General features: G+C 39.6%; 1 protein-coding gene across 2 annotated transcripts in view; it reads left to right on the top strand.

The window, feature by feature from the left end:
• The window catches only part of sema7a (semaphorin 7A), a 54,538-nt gene extending 40,858 nt beyond the window's left edge, over window positions 1-13,680 (top strand). Inside the window, exons 12-15 of one of the 2 annotated variants that reach the window (XM_062061138.1) lie at window positions 3,173-3,315; window positions 3,384-3,433; window positions 5,106-5,417; window positions 13,001-13,680. In XM_062061138.1, coding sequence (XP_061917122.1) covers window positions 3,173-3,315; window positions 3,384-3,433; window positions 5,106-5,417; window positions 13,001-13,008 — 513 coding nt within the window. In that variant the 3' untranslated portion in view covers window positions 13,009-13,680. Of the gene's footprint in view, window positions 1-3,172; window positions 3,316-3,383; window positions 3,446-5,105; window positions 5,418-13,000 lie in introns of both variants that reach the window. The other variant, XM_062061137.1, reaches the window with a different exon arrangement.
• Window positions 13,681-14,400: the final 720 nt, after the last annotated feature.

The following is a 14,400-nucleotide window of genomic DNA, read 5'->3' as shown; positions in this document are numbered from 1 at the left end:
TGTATTACGCATCATGCATTTTTTAAAATTATTTAAGGTTGTTTCTAATATTTTTGGTTATCCAAGGCACACTTCTCCGTATGATATAGTGCACCGTAACAAAAACACAACATTATGTACTACAGTAGTACTTAAATTGGTTCTCAACCCAAAACACTTCTATGGCAAATCAACATCTCCCTTTGAAAATAATTTAAATCAGTGCTTAAATGGTGCTTACCGCCCCTCAAACCCCACACAAAAAACAGCACAATTATGAAATGCAACATGCCTTTTAAAAAGACAAACAAAATTATAGATAAGAAAGATTGTATGAAAAATAATACAATAGAATGTACTACACACAACTGCAGTACTTTTATGAAATAATGTAATAGTAAGGTACAACATTTACATTGGAGAGTGGACTTTATCTCTTTTCCAACAAACACAACATCAGCAACTTTTCTATACTTTCATGGATAAATGTCCGCCAATTAGATATTATTGTAAAGTGGGCCTATTATGCAAAACAGCATTTTCTTACCATTTAGTACCGGTTTTTGTGTATTTGGGATCTGCATAAGTCCAGAAAATGTGAAATCCAACCATGGAGGCATGGGGGAGATATTTATAAAACAATCTTGCCTTCCTTCATACTTCCTCCATACCAGCCTTTTTGAATTTGCTCAATTTGTAACGTTTTTCCAAAGTGTGACGTCAGCGGATATCTCTACATATGGTAGAGATTTACCTGAATGTTTTATATCCACTTTCTCTTGTAACTACTGTCCTTCACACTCTTTTTCTTCCTTCCATCCATCCATCCATCCATCCATCCATCCATCCATTTTTTACCGCTTGTCCCATTCGGGGTCGCGGGGGTGCTGGGGCCTATCTCCCCATGGTTGGAAAAACAAGGTCATGTCCATCTCTAGTCGTAGGCTAATGTTAGCGTGTAAGACCAGATGTTTTGGGCTGAGTTTACAGGGTTCACTGTAACATTTGCTACACCAACTAATGGATGCTTGTAACTCCAATTTTTGCTGGCAACGTAAATCACAATAATTAGCTGAGAGACAGCTTTTATCTCAAATCCCTCTTGAGTTGAGGTACCGCTCAGTGACGTGCAGTCAGGGGAGGCAGGTGAGGCGGGGCCTCACGTGCCATCATGGAAAGAAAAAAAATGTAAAAAGAAAAAAAATTAATTAAATAGTTATATGTATCCAGTGATTATACTATAAAGTTATTTTCCATTTAACTTCACCAGTTTTAGAAAATTTTAATTCAAAATCGCTGAATTTTCACATTTGCCGTTCAAATACTGGGAAGAGACTTGCGGTGAGTCACTAGCCAGTTGTGCCTCGCCATGGATTGCGCAATGACTCGGCTAACTGCTGGCCTGCTGTGCAGTGAGACCGTATTGCTATATGATTTATATTATACATTTCCATAGTTTAGTTAGCTGAGGTATATAATGTACAGTGTATTTTGTCAACAACTGTATGTGTGTAACGTATTTCTTGTGCTGAGCAATCATAAAACGGCTGCGAAGACGCACTAGCTGAGGCTTGCAGTAATCCCGCCTCATGGTGGTAGAAGGCGCTAGTGATCCCAGGGATCATTTTTGCGACTACTCGGCTGCAGAATAAGTGACAACAAGCAGCAACAGTCAGCAGCGATCGTTTATTTTTTCCTCTCGCCTGGACTTTTAACATGGAGGATTACATATCTAAAATAAAACAGTTTTCTAAACTGGACTTTCAATCAAAGCAGGAGGTAATACTTAAAGGAAGATCTCCATTGAGACAGAGAGACTTGTAAAACTGAAGAAGGATAAGGAAGACTTCTATAAGCAAGTTATCGATGCTTTTGTTCAGAGGGAGCGGCGCATGGACTTCATTTATAAGTAAAGGTAAGACCATAATAACGTTTTTTTTATTAAAGGTGCTTTTTTGTGTGCTACAGTTTGTATGTGTAAAGTTAAAGTTAAGTTAAAGTACCAATGGTTGTCACACACACACTAGGTGTAATGAAATTTGTCCTCTGCATTTGACCCATCCCCTTGATCACCCCCTGGGAGGTGAGGGGAGCAGTGGGGAGCAGTGGGCAGCAGCGGCGCCGCGCCCGGGAATCATTTTTGGTGATCTAACCCCCAATTCCCACTCTTGATGCTGAGTGCCAAGCAGGGAAGAATGCTGGTATGAGCTTTTAAACATAACCCGTTAACTGCTGCCAATCAAACGGTGAATAATATACTCTTTAGGGTTCATATGTTTGTAAATCTGACTGTGATGATGTCAGTGCCTCACCAGCCATGAACCTCACCGCACGTCACTGGTACCGCTCTATATATTTACAGTATGCATTGATGTAATGTTTGTCTGCTCTTGAATGGGATTGTGCTGAAAATCTCAATTCCCCCTCGGGGATTAATCAAGTATTTCTGATTCTGATTTTGATTTACCTAATAATAGATAATTACATTATCACATACAGTACAGGCCAACAGTTTGGACACACCTTCTCATTCAATGCGTTTTCTTTATTTTCATGACTATTTACATTGTAGATTGTCACATCAAAACTATGAATGAACACATGTGGAGTTATGTACTAAATTATGTGCTCTAGTTTCTTCAAAATAGCCACCCTTTGCACTGATTACTGTTTTGCACACTCTTGGCATTCTCTCCATGAGCTTCAAGCACACCCGTGAAGTAAAAAAAACATTTCAGGTGACTACCTCTTGAAGCTCATCGAGAGAATGCCAAGAGTGTCCGAAAAAGTAATCGGAGCAAAGGGTGGCTATTTTGAAGAAACTAGAATATAAAACATGTTTTCAGTTATTTCACCTTTTTTTGTTAAGTACATAACTCCACATGTGTTCATTCATAGTTTTGATGTGACAATCTACAATGTAAATAGTCATGAAAATAAAGAAAACTCATTGAATGAGAAGGTGTGTCCAAACTTTTGGCCTGTACTGTACATACCTACTCATCTTTTCACTAATTGACAAAAATATACGTAAACGACAGATATTTAACGTTTCCATCTAACTGTCACATAGATCCAAAATATTTTTTTTTTCATTTGGATTTAAATTGCGCGATGTTATTGCGTCGTTGTATTTCCTCATCTAAATTACTTCCACGTATACACTATATCGTTTCTTTCATCTTTTGTCCAGAAAAAACTAGTTGTGAGTTTTGCAGAGAAAATCTCTGTGATGGACCTCCAGAGTTGTCAAGAATACAACAAATCCTGTGCGGACTGCGTCCTCGCCCGGGACCCGTACTGTTCCTGGACTACATTTGGATGCGTGCCGACCACGTAAGTGTTGCATGTAACACAAACAAGTCAGTAGGAATGGTTGAACACGTTTTTCTTTATTGTCACAGTGAGGGGATTCAAAATGTTCCAGATGGGCAAACCTATGTCTGCCGTACAGGTCTGCCATCAGGTATTGAATATTACAAACCCCGTTTCCATATGAGTTGGGAAATTGTGTTGGATGTAAATATAAACAGAATACAATGATTTGCAATGCATTTTCAACCCATATTCAGTTGAATATGCTACAAAGACAACATATTTGATGTTCAAACTGATAAACATTTTATTTTTTTTGCAAATAATCATTAACTTTAGAATTTGATGCCAGCAACACGTGACAAAGAAGTTGGGAAAGGTGGCAATAAATACTGATAAAGTTGAGGAATGCTCATCAAACACTTATTTGGAACATCCCACAGGTGTGCAGGCAAATTGGGAACAGGTGGGTGCCATGATTGGGTATAAAAGTAGATTCCATGAAATGCTCAGTCATTCACAAACAAGGATGGGGCGAGGGTCACCACTTCGTCAACAAATGCGTGAGCAAATTGTTGAACAGTTTTAAGAAAAACCTTTCTCAACCAGCTATTGCAAGGAATTGAGGGATTTCACCATCTACGGTCCATAATATCATCAAAGGGTTCAGAGAATCTGGAGAAATCACTGCACGTAAGCAGCTAAGCCCGTGACCTTCGATCCCTCAGGCCGTACTGCATCGACAAACGACATCAGTGTGTAAAGGATATCACCACATGGGCTCAGGAACACTTCAGAAACCCACTGTCAGTAACTACAGTTGGTTGCTACATCTGTAAGTGCAAGTTAAAACTCTCCTATGCAAGGCGAAAACCGTTTATCAACAACACCCAGAAACGCCGTCGGCTTTGCTGGGCCTGAGCTCATCTAAGATGGACTGATGCAAAGTGGAAAAATGTTCTGTGGTCTGACGAGTCCACATTTCAAATTGTTTTTGGAAACTGTGGACGTCGTGTCCTCCGGACCAAAGAGGAAAAGAACCATCCGGATTGTTATAGGCACAAAGTTGAAAAGCCAGCATGTGTGATGGTATGGGGGTGTATTAGTGGCCAAGACATGGGTAAGTTACACATCTGTGAAGGCACCATTAATGCTGAAAGGTACATACAGGTTTTGGAGCAACATATGTTGCCATCCAAGCAACGTTACCATGGACGCCCCTGCTTATTTCAGCAAGACAATGCCAAGCCACGTGTTACATCAACGTGGCTTCATAGTAAAAGAGTGCGGGTACTAGACTGGCCTGCCTGTAGTCCAGACCTGTCTCCCATTGAAAATGTGTGGCGCATTATGAAGCCTAAAATAGCACAAGGGAGACCCCCGGACTGTTGAACAACTTAAGCTGTACATCAAGCAAGAATGGGAAAGAATTCCACCTGAGAAGCTTCAAAAATGTGTCTCCTCAGTTCCCAAACCTTTACTGAGTGTTGTTAAAAGGAAAGGCCATGTAACACAGTGGTGAACATGCCCTTTCCCAACTACTTTGGCACGTGTTGCAGCCATGAAATTCTAAGTTAATTATTATTTGCAAAAAAAAAATAAAGTTTATGAGTTTGAACATCAAATATGTTGTCTTTGTAGTGCATTCAACTGAATATGGGTTGAAAAGGATTTGCAAATCATTGTATTCCGTTTATATTTACATCTAAACACAATTTCCCAACTCATATGGAAACGGGGTTTGTACATCCTTTTTTCTAAATGTTATATTACTAAAGATGATCTTTTTGTGTCCTTAAAACACACTCAAGTCAACCGGACCAGACGGCACGTTGCACCGCCTGTGGATGTGGATTTGCTATCTCTGCCCGCTGTGCCCGTGGGTGTCCCGTTTTACCTGTCGTGCCCCATTGACTCTTACCATGCCGTCTACATGTGGAAGCACATGGACCGCAGCAGCCCGTGTCTGCAGATGCACACCAACTGCCTCTTCCTCATCCCCGCTGTGACCCCGGAGAGCTACGGCAGCTACGAGTGTGTTTCCAAGGAGAGGGACCACGTCAGCGTGGTGAAGAGATATCATCTGACGCAGCAAATCAACCAACAAGGCAGGACTAATGGAGGTAAAGCATCAGCTGTGGCAGCGGAGATGGTGTGTGTTGCACTGGTACTTTCTGTTGCCTTGTTCAACGCTTAATGTTTTCCATCATTCATTCACACTGGTGAATGAATGATGAATGAATGATATCCGTCAGTCTACCCCAGGGCAGCTGTGGCTACAAATGTAGCTTACCACCACCAGGTGTGAATGAATGATGGCTCCCCACTTCTCTGTGAGCGCTTTGAGTATCTAATAATAGAAAAGCGCGATATAAAATCTAATCCATTGTTATTTATTATATTCAGTTCTCAACACCGTTCATTAAGCTTAGAGAAGCCACTGTTTCATCCAAAATTGTTCAGTAATATTTTTCCAAGGGTTCAACCTAGAGATGCTTTAAAATGTAATATCGGAAATGATCGGTATTGGGTTTTTTTATTATCGGTATCGTTTTTTTTTTTTTTTTTTTTTTTTTTTTTTTTATTAAATCAACATAAAAAACACAAGATACACTTACAATTAGTGTACCAACCCAAAAAAACTCCCTCCCCCATTTACACTCATTCACACTCATTCACACAAAAGGGTTGTTTCTTTCTGTTATTAATATTCTGGTTCCTACATTATATATCAATACAGTCTGCAAGGGATACAGTCCGTAAGCACACATGATTGTGCGTGCTGCTGCTCCACTAATAGTACTAACCTTTAACAGTTAATTTTACTCATTTTCATTAATTACTAGTTTCTATGTGACTGTTTTTATATTGTTTTACTTTCTCTTTTATTCAAGAAAATTTTAATTTATTTATCTTATTTTATTTTATTATTTTTTTAAAAAAGGACCTTATATTCACCATACCTGGTTGTCCAAATTAGGCATAATAATGTGTTAATTCCACGACTGTATTTATCGGTATCGGTTGATATCGGTATCGGTAATTAAAGAGTTGGACAATATCGGAATATAGGATATCGGCAAAAAGCCATTATCGGACATCCCTAGTTCAATCCTAAGAAGTTGGCAGGTTGTGTAAATCATAAATAAAAACAGAATACGATGATTTGCAAATCCTTTCCAACCTTCAGTTGAATAGACTGCAAAGACAAGATATTTAACATTCCAACTGGAAAACTTTGTTATTTTTTTGCAAATATTAGCTCATTTGGAATTTGATGCCTGCAACATGTTTCAAAAAATCTGGCACAAGTGGCATAAAAGACTGAAAAAGTTGAGGAATGCTCATCAAACGCTTATTTGGAACATCCCACAGGTGAACAGGCAAATTGGGAACAGGTGGGTGCCATGATTGGGTATGAAAGCAGCTTCCATGAAGTGCTCAATCATTCACAAACAAGGACGGGGCGAGGGTCACCACTTTGTCAACAAATGTGTGAGCAAATTGTTGAACAGTTTAAGAACAACATTTATCAACCAGCTATTGCAAGGAATTTAGGGATTTCACCATCTACGCTCCGTAATATCATAAAAAGGTTCAGAGAATCTGGAGAAATCACTGCACGTAAGCGATGATAATACGGACCTTTGATCACTCAGGCGGTACTGCATCAAAAACCGACATCAGTGTGTAAAGGATATCACCACATGGGCTCAGGAGCACTTCAGAAAACCACTGTATTGCGGAGAAGTATTGCGGAAAGAGATTATTCCAGATTGTACCTAATGTCATGACTGTTTTTATTGACTATTGACTATATTGATTATGGGACAAGCAGTAGAAAATGGATGGATGGTACTTTTTTGTCACTTATTGTTTGTCTTTGGTACACCAATGTGTATATTTTAGGCCATTGGTTCTTTGTTTTATTTTTGCAAAAATATATATATATATTTTTATATTGCTCTTTTTATCTTTTGTATGAACATTATTATGTAAACTCAAAGTTAATACTACTTTTTTTGGTTCTTTGTTGTTGCTATTTTTGTATTACAACATTTTATTATTTGATCATGTTGTACTGCATTGTAATCTTTTGTTTTGTGATTGTGTGATGTTTTTTGTCTGGACCCCAGGAAGAATAGTCTCCACTGCGGTGTAGACTAATGGGGATCCTTAATAAACTAAACTAAACTAAACTGTCAGTAACTACAGTTGGTCGCTACATCTGTAAGTGCAAGTTAAAACTCTACTATGCAAAGCGAAAGCCATTTATCAACAACACCCAGAAACGCCGCCGGCTTTGCTGGGCCTGAGCTCATCTAAGGTGGACTGATGCAAAGTGGGAAAGTGTTCTGTGGTCTGACGAGTCCACATTTCAAATTGTTTTTGGAAACTGTGGACTTCGTGTTTACTGAGTGTTGTTAAAAGGAAAGGCCATGTAACACAGTGGTAAAAATGCCCCTGTGCCAACTCTTCTGCAATGTGTTGCTGCCATTAAATTCTAAGTTAATGATTATTTGCAAAAAAAAAAAAATAAGATTAAGTATCTAAGTTTGAACATTAAGTATCTTGTCTTTGCAGTCTATTCAATTGAATATAAGTTGAAAAGGATTTGCAAATCATCGTATTCTCTTTTTATTTACCATTTTCACAACGTACCAACTTCACTGGATTTGGGTTTTGTATTATAAACTGTCATACAAGGGTAAAAATAAGCTAACCAATGTTGCAGCAAAGTGCATTCTGTGACTCTTGTTGAGTTATCCATCATGTGCTGAGCAGCCTGGAGCGATTGTAAAGACCCAGGAAACAGGAGCAGTTTATGTACAAAACAGTTTATGTTTGTTCCGTCCTTCTTTTACTAGAATGTTTATTGTACTGAACAACCAGGACAAAGACATGTCTTTTGATTCCAGTATGCACGGATCGACCTCAATGTATCCTACTGAGAACCAGCGTCCACTGGCCATTTGTGTTTTGCATACCGTAACATATTTTATATCCGAAATGTGTAACTCTGACAAAGAAAATAGATCTGAGAAACAAATGTCCACTGCGTTGGACGCTGGTTTTCAGGATTTCATTTGCAAAGTAAGCCGGCGGAATGACGGGAGGTTGTGTTTGCTCCATGACTCTCGCTTCTGTTACAGAAAATACTGACTTTTAGACAAATGTGGTAAACACGAGTGGACCTTTTGTTAACCAGCACTCACAGGCTCCACTAACTGAGCCAATGAACAATAGTACTAAACGCTAACACAACTAGCAACACCCTTACTTTGCAGCAAGCCTTTTTTTAAATCTATGCTAATATGAAATGAATGACCTGAAACTCAGATATAATATAGAGCAGTCAGTGTACAGCTTTACTATCTCCTGAAAATGAGTCAACAACACCCAGACATTATTGTCTAAATAGTTGTCAACACGAGTGGGTGGCATGATGATTGTGTCTTGCCTGCAGTCAAGCATGGTGTCATAGTCTGGGGCTGCATGAGTGCTGACGGCACAGGGAAGTGACCTTGTAGCCAAAGTGACATTGCATTGTTTTAGACCGGGAGTGGGCAATTAATTTTTACCGGGGGCCGCATGAGCAACCCGAGCACTGCTGGAGGGCCACACCGACAATATTTCAGTTAAATTTTGCTCAAATTATTTTTGATATACGGTAAAATAAATAATAATAATAATAATAATTTAATTTAACCTAACTTACTTTATACAAAAGCAGATTGCTTTGATGGTTTTATTTTTAACACTGTCTTACACAACACTTCCTGATGTATAATACAATGCAAAAATGTCAATTTCTGTCACTTTATCCTGCATCCTCTTTAAAAGTCCAACATTTTTCCCCGTCAGATTTGGACAACCATCTGTTGTCACACCTGCCAGCTTGTCCCATTTCAGTCCTAACATGTCCAAACACGCATTTACCTATGTGAACAAGTCATTACCTGTGGTTGTCTCTTTAATTGACTGCATGGCTGCCAGCTCCTCCGTGATTTGAAAGTCTGCAGTTATCCCACGTAAGAAGATGAGCAGCTGGGCGGTGTCACGTACATCGCAGCTCTCATCCAAAGCCAGCGAAAAACAGTCAAAGTCGGCCGTTCTGTTCTTCAGCTGAAGCTCCAAGTTTCCAGCGATGGTCTCAACCCGCCTCGTTACAGTGCGTCGGGAGAGTGACACGTTCTCAAATGTGCCCCTCTTCTCCGGGCATATCAGCGCAACACAGTCCAATAAGCACTCCTTAATAAACTCTCCGTCAGAAAACGCCTTACTTTTTCTGGCGATTTTGTGAGAAATGACGAAACTTGTCCTGACGGCTGCATCTCTGGGGGTGTGAAATTTGGCAAAAAATCCTTGTTGGGTTTGCAGTTTTACCATCAACGCATCAGCCTCCCTTGCGCGCGCTTCATCAGACAGATTCCGGTATTTTTCCTGGTGCTTCATCGTGTAGTGGCGATTCAAATGATATTCTTTAAACACAGAAACCGGTGTACCACAAATTAAGCACACGGCTTTACCTTTAATTTCTGTAAAGAAATACTTGGCAGTCCATGTCTTGTTGGAAACACGCCATTCCTCATCAACTTTTCTCTTTTTAGCGTCTCGGGTGTAAACCGGGCATCACTTGTCGCTGTGCACCTTCACTCACAGGTTACACCCGGACATACGCCCATAAATAACACTTTTCAAAATAAAAGCAGCACAGTTGTATTGCACGCACGACATAGATGTTTTTTTTAAATGTATTTTGTAATTTATGATTGGCCTCACGCGGGCCGGACGGGGACGCACAAAGGGCCGGATGTGGCCCGCGGGCCTCAGAATGCCCAGGTCTGTTTTGGACACAGTGGAAGAGACAAAAAGTGAGCAAAAACATAAAAAGCAAAAATACGAATTGAAATACAAATTAATATTCTTATGTCGCTTCGTTTTTTGGGGGGTTGGGGGAGTGGGGTTATGTCACAAACAAGATGGAGATGCGTATAAGTGCTTTTAGATGGGGGTGGGGCAATATTCGCTTTCCTGTTAAGAGTGTCAAAAAGTGTCCAATTCGTCGTTAACTTTATTGTCAGTCACCAACCAAATTTTTAAAAAAAATCAGACGGTGTTGTATTTTGATATCTTTGTTGCTCAACTTTGCCGTGAAAAAGGGCGTCCACCAGGTTTTTGTGCATGCGCACGTTTAACGCATGAGGCCCCTGGTGCGTATGAGGTGTGTTAAGATGCCATCTTATCACTGTCCTATTCACAGACAGTCCCATTACGATGTGCTTATGAGCAAAGGCGAACAAGTATTGCCAAATCTACAAACCCCGTTTCCATATGAGTTGGGAAATTGTGTTAGATGTAAATATAAACGGAATACAATGATTTGCAAAACATTTTCAACCCATATTCAGTTGAATGCACTACAAAGACAACATATTTGATGTTCAAACTCATAAACTTTATTTATTTTTTGCAAATAATATTTAACTAGTTGGGAAAGGGCATGTTCACCACTGTGTTACATGGCCTTTCCTTTTAACAACACTCAGTAAACGTTTGGGAACTGAGGAGACACATTTTTGAAGTTTCTCAGGTGGAATTCTTTCCCATTCTTGCTTGATGTACAGCTTAAGTTGTTCAACAGTCCGGGGGTCTCCCTTGTGGTATTTTAGGCTTCATAATGCGCCACACATTTTCAATGGGAGACAGGTCTGGACTACAGGCAGGCCAGTCTAGTACCCGCACTCTTTTACTATGAAGCCACGTTAATGTAACACGTGACTTGGCATTGTCTTGCTGAAATAAGCAGGGGCGTCCATGGTAACGTTGCTTGGATGGCAACATACGTTGCCCCAAAAGCTGTATATACCTTTCAGCATTAATGGTGCCTTCACAGATGTGTAAGTTACCCATGTCTTGGGCACTAATACACCCCCATACCATCACACATGCTGGCTTTTACACTTTGCGCCTATAACAATCCGGATGGTTCTTTTCCTCTTTGGTCCGGAGGACACGACGTCCACAGTTTCCAAAAACAATTTGAAATGTGGACTCGTCAGACCACAGAACACTTTTCCACTTTGTATCAGTCCATCTTAGATGAGCTCAGGCCCAGCGAAGCCGACAGCGTTTCTGGGTGTTGTTGATAAACGGTTTTCGCCTTGCATAGGAGAGTTTTAACTAGCACTTACAGATGTAGCGACCAACTGTAGTTACTGACAGTGGGTTTCTGAAGTGTTCCTGAGCCCATGTGGTGATATCCTTTACACACTGATGTCGCTTGTTGATGCAGTGCAGCCTGAGGGATGGAAGGTCACGGGCTTAGCTGCTTACGTGCAGTGATTTCTCCAGATTCTCTGAACCCTTTGATGATATTACGGAGCGTAGATGGTGAAATCCCTAAATTCCTTGCAATAGCTGGTTGAGAAAGGTTTTTCTTAAACTGTTCAACAATTTGCTCACGCGTTTGTTGACAAAGTGGTGACCCTCGCCCCATCCTTGTTTGTGCATGACTGAGCATTTCATGGAATCTACTTTTATACCCAATCATGGCACCCACCTGTTCCCAATTTGCCTGTTCACCTGTGGGATGTTCCAAATAAGTGTTTGATGAGCATTCCTCAACTTTATCAGTATTTATTGCCACCTTTCCCAACTTCTTTGTCACGTGTTGCTGGCATCAAATTCTAAAGTTAATGATTATTTGCACACACAAAAATGTTTATCAGTTTGAACATCAAATATGTTGTCTTTGTAGCATATTCAACTGAATATGGGTTGAAAATGATTTGCAAATCATTGTATTCCGTTTATATTTACATCTAACACAATTTCCCAACTCATATGGAAACGGGGTTTGTATTAATTAGTTGCTTATTAACATGCAAATTAGTAACCTCCTGGTGCAGATGGCTCCTGTGATAGTGTTTACTCACATGCCTCCTCTGTACTCAGCCATGCAATCATTTCTCCATATAGTTGCATGATTAAAGTTAAAGTACCAATGATAGTCACACACACACTAGGTGTGGTGAAATTTGTCCTCTGCATTTGACCCATCACCGTTGATCACCCCCTGGGAGGTGAGGGGAGCAGTGAGCAGCAGTGGTGGCCGCGCCCGGGAATCATTTTTTGGTGATTTAACCCCCAATTCCAACCCTTGATGCTGAGTGCCAAGCAGGGAGGTAATGGCTCCCATTTTTATAGTCTTTGGTATGACTCAGCCGGATATTGAACTCACAACCTACCCATCTCAGGGCGGACACTAGTCTAACCACAAGGCCACTGAGCAGGTCACCTTTTCTGTACACCTGGTGGGCCGCCAGGATTCAGACTAATTGAACACCTGTCTGACATCTTCCAGCGGAAGAAAGTTGAATGTGTCCTCGCTTGTGCTGCCATTATTTGGCTGTGTGTTGACTTTTTTATTTCTTTTTATAAATCTATACTGCGTTACAAGCTGTACACCGACTACTCTAAAGTATATATGTAACTTCTGCAGGGTTGTCTCTTGAGAGGATTTGTAAAGCCGCTGCACAAGTCAATAGTTAGGTCATCTATGGTTGCTATGGCAATGACAGAGATGCTATTATTTTGTTACAAGCTAGCATTAACATGATTTGTGAAGCTAATATTTAAGGTGACACTAAAGAAATGCCTTTTTTTTGTGTGTGTGTGTGTGTGTGTGTCCTCTGTCCCCCAGCCTGGTGAGTCAGTGATGTGGTGAGGCATGCACATGTTGAGGCAAGTGTTTAGTCTCTTTGCAATCTGGCACTAGTGTGTTGTGTGCAAATGGGCGGAGTCCTTCAAAGAATGTCCTTGTTTTGTTTCCCCTCACACCAACACCACCTACCTCTCCTGACAACCACACCCTACGGTCAGAGAAGCCTTTTATCAACATGCAGTAGAACAAGCTTGGTACAGTAGTTGAGTAGACAACCTTTAACCTCTGTGAGTGATATATTTAAGTGTGTCGGGCAAAAGTCTTGGGCCACCACTAATTGTGTTGTTTTGAATTAACTTTTTCAAGGGAATCATTTTGACTCATAGCCTACAAAACCGACCTAACTTTGGCATCAAAGCATCAACACTATGTGGCTGTTTAGGGCCCCAACCACTAGGGCAGGGGTCGGCAACCCAACATGTTGAAAGAGCCATATTGGACCAAAAATACAAAAAACTAATCTGTCCGTAGCCGCAAAAAATTAAAAGTCTTATATAAGTGTTATAATGAAGGCAACACATGATGAAAGTGTCTTTATTAGCTATATTAGCCTACTATCAAAATGACTTTAAAAGTCTTATATAAGTGTTATAATGAAGACAACACATGATGTAAGTGTATATTTGTATTAGCCTACTATCAAAATGACTTTATAAGTGTTGTAATGAAGACAACACATGATTTAAGTGTCTATTTATATTAGCCTACTATCAAAATGACTTTAAAAGTCTTATATAAGTGTTATAATGAAGACAACACATGATGAAAGTGTCTCTATTAGCAATATTAGCCTACTATCAAAATGACTTTAAAAGTCTTATATAAGTGTCATAATGAAGACAAAACATGATGTAAGTGTCTATTTATATTAGCCTACTATCAAAATGACTTTATATGTGTTGTAATGAAGACAACACATGATTTAAGTGTCTATTTATATTAGCTTACTATCAAAATGACTTTAAAAGTCTTATATAAGTGTTATAATGAAGGCAACACATGATGAAAGTGTCTATACTAACAATATTAGCCTACTATCAAAATGACTTTAAAAGTCTTATAAAACTGTTATAATGAAGGCAACACATGATGAAAGTGTCTATACTAGCTATATTAGCCTACTATCAAAATGACTTTAAAAGTCTTATATAAGTGTTATAATGAAGACAACACATGATGAAAGTGTCTCTATTAGCAATATTAGCCTACTATCAAAATTACTTTAAAAGTCTTATAAAACTGTTATAATGAAGGCAACACATGATGAAAGTGTCTATACTAGCTATATTAGCCTACTATCAAAATGACTTTAAAAGTCTTATAAAACGGTTATAATGAAGGCAACACATGATGAAAGTGTCTATACTAGCTATATTAGC

The sequence above is a fragment of the Entelurus aequoreus genome, linkage group LG10 (genome assembly GCF_033978785.1).
Source record: "Entelurus aequoreus isolate RoL-2023_Sb linkage group LG10, RoL_Eaeq_v1.1, whole genome shotgun sequence".
NCBI lineage: Eukaryota > Metazoa > Chordata > Actinopteri > Syngnathiformes > Syngnathidae > Entelurus > Entelurus aequoreus.
This window is presented reverse-complemented; position numbering and strand designations above follow the sequence as displayed.